This window comes from Bos mutus, chromosome 25 (genome assembly GCF_027580195.1).
Source record: "Bos mutus isolate GX-2022 chromosome 25, NWIPB_WYAK_1.1, whole genome shotgun sequence".
NCBI lineage: Eukaryota > Metazoa > Chordata > Mammalia > Artiodactyla > Bovidae > Bos > Bos mutus.
Genome location: NC_091641.1, coordinates 14806929 through 14818026, shown reverse-complemented (window position 1 = coordinate 14818026; position 11098 = coordinate 14806929). Strand labels below are relative to the sequence as shown.

General features: G+C 48.3%; 1 protein-coding gene across 2 annotated transcripts; it reads left to right on the top strand.

Annotated features, from left to right (window-relative positions):
* The first annotated feature begins 214 nt into the window (after window positions 1-214).
* On the top strand, window positions 215-10407 carry FUS (FUS RNA binding protein). 2 transcript variants are annotated; one of them, XM_005886971.3, is made up of 15 exons: window positions 215-313; window positions 1858-1882; window positions 1970-2124; window positions 2839-2980; window positions 3178-3359; window positions 3562-3766; window positions 5402-5436; window positions 6949-6981; window positions 7550-7653; window positions 8152-8281; window positions 8535-8636; window positions 8771-8894; window positions 9408-9508; window positions 9621-9768; window positions 10062-10407. In XM_005886971.3, exons 1-15 carry the CDS (start codon window positions 301-303, stop codon window positions 10099-10101), a joined length of 1539 nt encoding a protein of 512 aa, XP_005887033.2. In that variant the 5' UTR covers window positions 215-300; the 3' UTR covers window positions 10102-10407. The 2 variants fall into 2 exon arrangements, with proteins under 2 accessions (XP_005887033.2, XP_005887032.2); XM_005886970.3 differs by having other exon boundaries at window positions 2836-2980.
* Window positions 10408-11098: the final 691 nt, after the last annotated feature.

The following is an 11098-nucleotide window of genomic DNA, read 5'->3' as shown; positions in this document are numbered from 1 at the left end:
CTTGCAAAGCAAATATTTCTTTGTCAGAAAAAACAGGATTATCTATATGATCTGAACAGTTTTTAGTTAATACATTTCCTTTCTGCCTGCTAGGATCCTCTATATTCCCTGAAGAGAGCCAGGAGTCCGGCCATGTTTCCCCCTTTCCTTTCCGTAGTTGGTACGTTCCCCTGGGAGACGTAGGCGGGGAGGCCTACATAAACCTCGACGCAGGAGGCGGGGCTGCTCAGTCCTCGAGGCGTCGGTGCTCTGTAGTGTTGGAACCTTGTTGCTTGTCGGCCTGTGCGCGCGTGCGCGGACATGGCCTCAAACGGTATGTAAGGGCGCGAGGCGGTGGTGGCGCGCCGGCCCCGGATCTCATTCCCTCCCAGTCCGGCTTTTGTTTTTCGGTGGGACCCGAGCGGCTGTAGAGTGCAGGATCGTTTCCTCGCACCACTGGCTGGAAGCAGCGGAGAGGGGTGGAAGGGGGAGGCCGATGTCGCCATTTTGTTTTGCTCCTCTGGCGCCTCGCGTGGGGCGGGAGGTCGTCCCTTCGTTGCCCCCTTCCTTGAGGTGAGGGTTGGGAGGGACGCAGCTTAGTGATTGGGAATGGGAGGCACGGATGGAAATGCTCGGTCTCCGTACCCTCTTCTCCCCCCTCGTCCCCAGCCCCGCGCTCGGGCCCGCTTTGTCGCAGTGCTGCATCCGGGCACTCGGAGGAGCGCGCACGCGCTCTGCTAGCCCCTCCTCCCCTTTCTGGCGGCGCGAACCGCCCCCCCCCCGGTCTCCTGTCGGCCCTGCTTTTTGTCGCGAGACCCTCGGCTGGAGGCTCCGCGGCGCGCGTCCGGTGTGGGCTGCGCCCCCGGGGTCCTTCGGGAAGGGGCGGAACCGCCTCGTTCCCGCCTCGCTTGCCACGCGGCCGGAGGCGGAGGCTCGGGGTCTGGGCCGCGCGCCCGCTTAACGGCTGGGGGTAGGGGGCTGGGGAGTGGTCCAACGGTCTTGAGGACTGGGCCCGGGGCCTATCCCGCCTAATTTCCTCTTACAGAGGTGGGAACTGAAAAGAACGGCCGCCTGAGGCCACACCCTCTCTCGGTGCTTTGGCTCTTTACTGCGGGGGAAGCGCCTCGTTTCCTGTATCGAGGAGATGAGCCGATCAGGCCCGTGCGTCTTCCATGTGGCGCTTTAAAAAGCACTTTCGCTTCTTTGGATTCGCCTAGTCTTCCCGCAGCCCCGAGTTAGGCAAGAGGGACAGGAAAACGCACTCATTTGGGAGCCACAGGGCTGGGGGCTTGAGTGCCAGCCAGCGTGCTGATCAGAATGCTCTCTTCCCTTGGTTAGCTGGCTTTGCACCAAAAGCTCCCATTTCCAGGCTCCAAGATTGGGCAAAGGGTGAAGCGTGGCCTTTTGTAAGACATTCTTGTTGTTTCGATTGAGAAAGCGGAGGCTCCCTTCGGCACAATTCTGCCTCTGGCTTGAATTAAAAACCTGTCCTGCTGAAACAGCTGTGTGATTTCAGCCTAACTCTTGGCGGTGTCTTCCTCCTCGAGGGGGCTTGAGATAGAAATGTGTGTAGATCTTTGCAGTTCCTGACATCGATTGAAGTTGCGGACAGTTGCTGCTGTCCGTTAGCACTCTTGCTTTTTCAGGTACTTAAGGCTTCTCTTTTGGTTCTGTGGAAATGCGCTTTCTCTTTGCGTTTTCTATTGTAAGAAAACTTGACGGGTCTCACAGACTGCCCCTCTCCAGTAGAGTTTCATAAGGGAATTTATGCCTCCTTTGTTGATTTTCTTATCTGGGGACCCCGAAGCTTAAGTCTTTTAGCTCTAGTCTGTTCTGAGGAATGGCTGAAGGTAATATAATCCTGTTTTTCTTTTGCAGACTATACCCAACAAGCAACCCAAAGGTGAGTGTCGCTTTTGGGCTTCCAGAGTTTGTAGAGGGCGTGGGTGGCTAAGGTGTCTTTTCCTGAGAGCACTGTTTTTTTCTCTAGCTACGGGGCCTACCCAACTCAGCCTGGGCAGGGCTACTCCCAGCAGAGCAATCAACCCTACGGGCAACAGAGTTACGGTGGCTACGGCCAGTCTACGGACACTTCGGGCTATGGCCAGAGCAGCTACGGTGGTTCTTATGGACAGACCCAGAACAGTGAGTCTTAGTGGGTCACTCCACCTCTTCTGCTCTTTGTGAATGTTGCTTTTCTTAAACCTAAGCAGTGCTGAAACAGTCCCCTTAACCAGTCTTTGACCCTTAAAGCTCTTTGATGTTTTGAGTCCTTTGAAACAAAAAGGCTTAATTGGTTTGTAATCCTGTTTCCTTTTATTTTCTGACTTTTTACTTTTCTGTTTATGCTGCTATTTTCCCAATTTCCTCTAAAGCATGAAAGTGAAATGAAGGCAGGAGGAATATTCCAGAGGGAGAAATGCTTTAGGCTTTTAAAGAGGGAAAATGACTTGCTTGAAGATATTTGAAGTCAGATGGCATCACATGATACACCAGGAGGTGGAATTTGCCCTGAGGTCCCTGAAGTGTAAATAATAACGCGTTGTCTTTATTTGTTCTGTACGCGTCGGGCAGGTGAATGCTGTTAGTGAAGAGAGATCTCTTGGGCTGTGACTAGTGGTGGTCCTGGAGGCTGGCTTTGGGGGTGTGTGGGATGAGATTAGAATTCAGAACTTGAATAGAAGTTGAAAGCTTTCAGGTAGAAAGGTAATGTCTTTAGCTATGAGTTGCAAGATCGCCAAGCACCTTCTAAGAAGTTGCCTTATCAAGCACGGGAAGCGTAGTAGTGTTCTCAGTGCACTCCCTGCCTGTTCTTTCTTCATAGCTTTTGTGACTTTCCTTTTCCTTTCCTTTTAGCAGGCTACAGCACACAGTCAGCTCCCCAGGGATATAGCTCAGCTGGTGGCTATGGCAGTAGCCAGAGTTCTCAGTCATCTTATGGGCAACAGTCCTCGTATCCTGGCTATGGCCAGCAGCCAGCTCCTAGCAGCACCTCAGGAAGGTAAGGAGTGGGTGTGGAGAGGACCGAAAAGATGAGGGGTGAATCCGTAAGGAATGATAATGTGATTAGCAGTGGGAGTAATTATCAGGGGTAATGGGGGAGAGGTGGTCTCTGTTGGGGACAGAGAATGGGATGTACCAGAAGTGAAGTCCTGGACACACTGGCGTTGTGACTCTTGTCTTTTTCTTTTCCCCTAGTTACGGTAGCAGTTCTCAAAGCAGCGGCTATGGGCAGCCCCAGGGTGGAGGCTACGGCCAGCAGTCTGGCTATGGTGGGCAGCAGCAAAGCTATGGACAGCAGCAGAGCTATAACCCGCCTCAGGGCTATGGGCAGCAGAACCAGTACAACAGTAGCGGTGGCGGCGGAGGGGGTGGCGGAGGTGAGAGGTTTCCTTCTGCTCTGTCTCATCCCTGCTTTTCGCAAGAAATTGTATTCTGGGCTGTTACCCTGAAAGGGTTCTTAAAAACCCTAGCTTTATCTGTATTTCTATTGACGTTTATTCCCTGGCACCCTTGAACTGTTTTATGCCACCTCACAGTCTGTTTTGTCCTTTTTAAAGGCATACTTTTCTTTCCTGACAGGTAGCTATGGCCAAGATCAGCCCTCCATGAGCAGTGGTGGCGGTGGTGGTGGTTATGGCAACCAGGACCAGAGTGGTGGCTACGGGGGAGGCCAGCAGGACCGTGGGGGCCGTGGCCGGGGCGGTGGCGGTGGTTACAACCGCAGCAGTGGTGGCTACGAACCCAGAGGTCGTGGAGGTGGCCGTGGAGGCAGAGGCGGCATGGGGTAGGTGTCTTGTGAGCCAGGGAGTACCATCAGTGGAAAGGGAGGAGGGTTGCATGAGTCTCCCTTGAAGCCTAGTCCTGTAGTGCATGGTTAGTCTGATTCTGGGAATTTGTAAGGGCTTTGATTGGGGATCTTGACTGTTTCTTTTTCGTACATCCATCCCCATTTTATTTTTGTGAGAACTTGGGAGCCTGAACTTCTACCCACACTTCTGTACAGAGATTTGAGTACTGACAACTTTCATCTCTAAAGAAAAAGGAGAAATGTAGGGGTGTATGTGGATTGGAGTCATTGATAATCCTAGGCAAGAACCATGGAAGTAAAGGCTTCTTTCTCTGCAAGGGAAACCGATGATCCCACTCCTGGTGATAGGGAAACTTGTTACTTGTATTCCCATGTGTCCTCTAAAGGAGTTGTCAATGGTTAACCTGACTTGAGCTTCCAGGAATTGGCTACTCTTTCTTCCTGTATTCTATAGTCACTTGAATCCACGAACTTGACTTGTACTAATCTGACGGACTGTAATGATTTTGTGTGTGACTTGGTTCATGGGGCTCTCTGAAGTGTGCAGACCTTTTGGACAAAGTACAGTACGCTCGACAGTGGTCTCCCACCCACTTGCTCCACTGTCCCCCTTCCTCCGGTTACTTGTCCAGCTGGACCTTCTTTCCTCCCCTTCCTGCTGAAGCTGAAGTAAAACCTTAGATTTGATGTTAGAGCATTTGTCAAGTCTGTTGGTAAATAACAACTGGAGGCACTCTTCTCTGTCTCTCTCGAGAAGGGGAGGAATGTCAATGTGTTACTCCTTTTGGGGAAAAAGTAAGTTTTTTAAAAAGAGTTTGTGTATGGTAAGTATTCAGAGGGGGGTGGGGGCAGTGCCAAAAACCTTACAGAAATATGGAAAACTCTGTTGTGTGCGTGTGTTTATAATGCAAAACTTTAAAAAAAGAAAAGCAACTGTTATGTGACTGTTAACTTGCTCTGCATTTTATGTGCCACAGGTATGAAAGGTGACATTGCAAAATACTCCGCTCTTCTCGCAGTGTAGAAGGGGTGACCCCGGGGGTGGGGAGAGATCAAAACCAGCTCAGTAGTTAGGGAAGGGCTTAGCTAAGTTTTGTCTCGCTTTAAGGGGAAATTGCCTTTGGTTTTGACTTTTTATGGAATGGGGTTGGGTCTGCTTGCTGCTTTCAAAGCAAAAAAAAAAAAATCACAAAAATGTGTTCAGGGCTACCCCAGCCTGGTGTGAAGTGTCTTCTGGGTAAACGGGGTAGGGTTTTTTAAACCAACTACTGGGTTGGCAACTGCTTGCGACAAGAGGAAAAACATCTGCTACGTCGGAAGAACGGCCAAGGAAAATGGGTCTTTTTTTTTTTTTTTCCTAGAGGAAATAGATATATAAACTTTTAAGCAAAATCCTTAATAATTGTGTCTGAGAAATTGCACACGTGTGTGTGACATGCTCACAGGTCAGACAAGGGGTGGTCAGGAAGGGGAATGTATTTTAGTAGCAACTTGCATTATCATTTTCCCGAAACACCTACCTATGTTTGGGGAATGTTGAACAAAACCAAAAACCGCCCTTTTGTAGCCGTTGGAAGCTTCATGTCCTTTCTTCTAACTTGTCTTCTCCAGCGGAAGTGACCGTGGTGGCTTCAATAAATTTGGTGGTAAGTGAACAGAGTTTCCAAAATTCCCAACTCCCAGCAATGCTTTGTCTGATTGTTCATTTGCAGTTGTCTTAGCGTGTTTTAAGTGTCAAAAGTTTTGGAGTGTCCATAACCACCTCCAGAAAGGGGTGGGGTGGAATGCCACCTGCTGCCAGATGTGTGCTAACCTGGAGGCAGGCAGGGAGTAAGACTCAGCAGTCGTCTGGTACCAAATTGGTTTGACCCAGGTTAATAAGAGGTGTTTAGGAGGCCTCTTGACAGGAGTGTCGCCACACCGGCACTTAGTGACAACCGTTATGAGAAACTGGAGAGTGTGCTGGAACATGTGGTGCCAACTTGGCTTTAGGATCGATCCTTTGATCAGTGTGTCTGAGGCTTGTGTGTATGTGAGTGTATGTGTAACAATCTCCAAACGTTTTAATTCTGGACGAGGGATGAAGTATTGCCCTGCCCTGAGGATGGTGAAGTTGGTACATATTTATGTATTAAATACTGAATGGTGTCAATGCAATCCTACATACATGTATTTAAACTCAACTCAGATGGGCTAAATAGCAACTAGCTCTGGGCAGGAAGGTGTGAACTGCTTCCAAGAAAGGTTGGGAGCATGTGTGGCTCGTGGGAAATAATCAGGTCTTAATAACAGCACAAACTGAATTCATGGAAAAATGGCAAATTGGAGAAGTCTCCTAGTAAGCTGGAACTTTTCTGGTCTGGTTAACTAACAAAAGGTTTCTTGATTTGTCTCAACATGTAAAGCCAAAGGCTTGGGTTCATGATTTAGGTGTCATTGAGTGTGGGTACAACATTTATATATGGTGAATTCAGATAAACTTTGGGCGAAGATGGTCTCTGGAAAAAAAAAATAGAGGCTGCATTATGGAAATAAGATTTCTGGTCTGTTCCCTGGGACATGCTTAAAACCTACAATAGCTATTTTGTATGATTTTTACTTTCATGTGGTTTTTGGGGAAACAACATGGTTTTAAGACTGGTTTCGAAAGATGACATTAAAAATTGTTCCACAAGGGATAAGTGTCTTTGGTGCTAAAGTTTGGAGAAACTGTATGGATGCATATCACATTGCTGGTGGTGAGCCCATTTCTCTCTGGGCGAGAGAAGAGGGCCAAGCTATGAGTTGGTTTGTTAACTTCAATGGGTCTCCCTCCTAGCCCTCCCAGTCTGTGCTGAGGACATTTCCCAGCCTGAGCTGGGGAGGCAGCATTTTCTGAAGTGTGGAGTTGTCCCTGTGGGGACTCAAGTTACATGCAGACCTTAAGAAAAGGGGCCTGTGTCTTTGCCAGACCTGCCTAGGGTTTTCTCTGGGCAGGCAACCCAGAACAGGGTTTGGAGTGAGGCTGGCTGTGAGCACTTACCTGATATTTTGCAAAAGTTTGGATTTGGTGTTAATTTTTTTCCTTGTCTTTCTCAGCCTCTTAACTAACGGCTCCTCTTTCCTTGTTTTTTTGTTTTTTTGTTGTTTTTGTTTTTTTTTTTTCTATGTCACTTAAGGCCCTCGGGACCAAGGATCACGTCATGACTCTGGTAAGTCCACAGGTGGCGGGAAAGAAAGGCTAAAGTGGTAGCAGGACTTTTCTTGGATGTTCAAACTTAAGGGAATCTGAAGAAGAGTTGGGCTCGAGAAGGAAACTGTGGGGAGAGAGTTTAGGAGTAGCTGTGTTTACCAGCGTATTTAACAGAAAAGACCCAGGGAAGCACTTAGTGTCCTTTTTGTTTTGATCATTTTGTATGCTGCATTTTAGTGTAAAATTAGTGTCTTCGGGGTCTTCAACTGAAAGTTGATGACACTGGTGTGGTCTTGGGCAATTAACTCCTGAGCCCTGGTTTCTTTTATGAATAGCAGCATGTTTTAAGGGGTAGTTGTAAAACTAAATTTTAATTAGTGAAGCGGCTAGCATTCAGGCACTCAGATAATGAAGTAGAGTTGGAGATTTGTCAGACCTACACCACCAGTACTTTATATTAATTGGTTTAGAAATTTTCTTTCTTTGAAAGCTAAGAAGTATCAAAGTTCAGGTTATTAAGTGTCACTGACTTGTTGTATCTTTGGTTGTTTCCTATCTCCACTTTTCCTGCTGTCTTGGGCAAGCAGAACAGGATAATTCAGACAACAACACCATCTTCGTGCAAGGGCTGGGCGAGAATGTTACAATTGAGTCTGTAGCTGATTACTTCAAGCAGATTGGTATCATTAAGGTACTTATGGGAACTTCTCTGGCAGTCCAGTGGCTAAGACTCTCCCTCTCACTGCAAGGGCACGGATTTGATCTCTCATTGGGGAACTAAGATCCCCCAGCCCCAAAAGAAAGTGGCTGTGTCCCCCCCAGCCCCGAAAGAAAGACCAAAGAAAGGTACTTCTGGAGCAGAGTGGGTGCATTGTATCAGTGCTTCAGGCTTTGGGATTTCATACCTTAGTGAAACTAGAAGTCTTAATGGTTGCCTGCTTCATTTGTTGAGGAAAAAGCATTAACTGTTGCCATTCCAAAGGGAATCACATTTTAACATAAAAAGGCACAATTGATTAAAAAGGTGATTACAACTTTTGAGTTTGTAGTCTGTAATCTCTATCATTTAATATTGAAGGGAGAAGCAGTTAACAGTCGATGGCTTTCTTTCAAGTTATGTGGGAAATAGGAAGGTAGGTTTTGATAGTGCTGTATTAAGACTGATGTGATCTCGTGTTGCTTTCTTCAGACAAATAAGAAAACAGGACAGCCCATGATTAATCTGTACACAGACAGGGAAACAGGCAAGCTGAAGGGAGAGGCCACCGTATCATTTGATGACCCACCTTCCGCCAAAGCAGCTATTGACTGGTTTGATGGTATGTCTGAGGAGGCTGGGGGAGAGGGCAGCTAGCTTGGGGAAACAGGCTGCATTTTGAGGGTTTCTTTGAGTCTTCCAAGACTTAATAGCACTACACTGTTGGTGTAGTCTTACATTGACTTATGTCTCATGAGATTGTTAACATTTGTAAGAAGGCAGAGTCTTCTCTTGATTGTATCAGGTATACTTTTGGACCCACAGGTCATAGGTCTTAATAAGAAGTCTCTTTTATACCTCCCTTATTTCTTTAGGTAAAGAATTCTCTGGGAATCCTATCAAGGTCTCATTTGCTACTCGGCGAGCAGACTTCAATCGGGGTGGTGGTAATGGTCGTGGAGGCCGAGGGCGAGGAGGTGAGGAGCTCTTTCTGCTGCTGTAAAGAAGTGATGGGGAGAGAAGAGGGAAGGAGGATGGTAAGGGCTTGTGTGGCAAAGATAGGTTAACCACACTTGGAAGGGGAGCAGACCTGTTCTTGGCTCTGTTCTAGGACCTATGGGCCGTGGAGGCTATGGAGGTGGTGGCAGCGGCGGCGGTGGCCGAGGAGGATTCCCCAGTGGCGGTGGCGGTGGAGGAGGACAGCAGCGAGCAGGGGACTGGAAGTGTCCTAATCCGTGAGTGAAACGGCTTAATTTTTCCTCAGCCCTCTTGTACGTGTGCCCTTTGATGTTATGTGCCAAGTTGCTTCAGTCCTGTCTGACTCTGCAACCCCATGGACTGCAGGTTGCCAGGCTCCTCTGTCCATGGGGATTCTCTAGGCAAGAATGCTGGAGTGGATTGCCATTCCCTTCCCCAGGGGGTTTTCCCAACCCAGGGATCAAACCCAAGCCTCTTATGTCTCCTGTATTGGCAGGCAGGTTCTTCAGCACTACGCCACCTTGATGTTACGACAGTTTGTAGTTTCTGACTAATGTCAAAGCTATGCTGACGGGGACAGGTTTGGCCGGGAGTCATCTAGACTGGGCTCAGTAACCTGCAGTCTTGGTCTCCGCTCCTGAGAAACAGGCCTCTTTGCTTTTCCGAGGCTTCATTCTCCTCACGTATCCCTAGGGTCACTGGAATCTTCATAATTCTAGGTCTTGGCCATTTCCACCCCCCACCCACACACATTGTCTTATTTTCCTCAGTACCTGTGAGAACATGAACTTCTCTTGGAGGAATGAATGTAACCAGTGTAAGGCCCCTAAACCAGATGGCCCAGGAGGGGGACCAGGAGGCTCTCATATGGGTAAGGAAGAGGCAGAGCTGGTGTTGGGATCTGCAGGGAGGCTAGACAAGGGGAGGGAGGAGGGGTCTGGGGGATGTCATAGAGGGTTGAATCATGTTTCTTTTTTTCCTAGGGGGTAACTACGGAGATGATCGTCGTGGTGGCAGAGGAGGCTATGATCGGGGTGGCTACCGAGGCCGAGGAGGGGACCGTGGGGGCTTCCGAGGGGGCCGGGGTGGTGGGGACAGAGGTGGTTTCGGCCCTGGCAAGATGGACTCCAGGTAAGTAAGACTAAATTGAAAGGGAACTAGAGCAGTTGACCAGAGGTCATGGGATTGCAGGGTTTGGGGAGCGTGGTTTCATTTTGAGGGCGGGGTTGGAAAGCTGAGACTAACGCTTGGGTAGGAAACAAGGGAAGGAAACTTACCTGGGGGAGCTAGTCTGGATGCCCACGTGCACTCTGTGCCCAGGGAGATGAGCTGTCTCTCGGGGTGGGTAGCAGGGCAGGTTGGGTTTTGGGGGAGGGTGGGTAGAGAGGTTGGAACCCAGACCTCATGGATGCTCTTTCTTGCAGGGGTGAGCACAGACAGGATCGCAGGGAGAGGCCGTACTAGCCTGGCTCCTGAGGCCTTGGATCAGCTTTCTTCCTGTACCCAGTGTTACTACCCGCATTATTTTGTAACCTTCCACCTCCTGATGACCCACGGGTTTTTTGTGTCGGACTATGTAACTGTAACCATACCTCTGGTTCCCATTAAAAACCATCATTTTAGTTAAATTTTCTTCCTTTTCCCCCTCTTCACTCTCCTGGAGCGTGAATGTCCAGGTCAAGAACGTGGGGAGTTTTTCCTCTATTCATATCAACCAACCTGCCTTGTGGGAACTGGAATAAATTTGTTCCCGCTCAGCAGGAACTAGAATGATGTGTTTGATACTTGGTTCAGGGGAGCAAAGGTCAAGTGTATCCTTGAAAGTAGAGATTAAACTTCTCTGTTCACAGTAAAAATCGGATGAATGAAAGGGGTAAATGAACATCGTGTGTTGCCCCCCATTTTTGTCCAGCCATGTGGAGATTTCTCTTCTACTGTGTTGATTGATGTGCTGATTTTTGTGGGCTTATTTATAGCAGTTTTGCTCCTTTCAAGGAGTTCTGGCACTTTTCTAAGGGTGGGGCTCAAACAAATTAAACTTTGAGGGTGATACTCAAGTTTGATTGACCCTGATTAGATCATGTAGTTAACCAGTTGGGTTTTTTTTCCAGGAAGGGGAGAAACTAACTGAGCACCTGCCTAGTGGCAGATACGCTGTTCACAAGTTATTATAGGTGGAAAACGAAGTGCCTGGATTCTGTAGCTCTCACAGTCAGGAAATGGTTTGACGCCAGGATGCAGTCCTTGTCATCTTCCAACTTGATTTTCATTTCTTGGCATTTCTTTCCGAAACAAATCCCTACCCCAAACATTTATTTGCTTAGGCTTGGCTTAAGAGGATGCTGAATTTTAGGGAAAAAGACTTGGGAATGAGATAAGATGGTAAAAGGGGAAGGTTAGCTGAGAAAGTAAGATAAGGCAGTTGTTTGCTATTTCAGTGAGTGGGCTCCCTCTGCACACT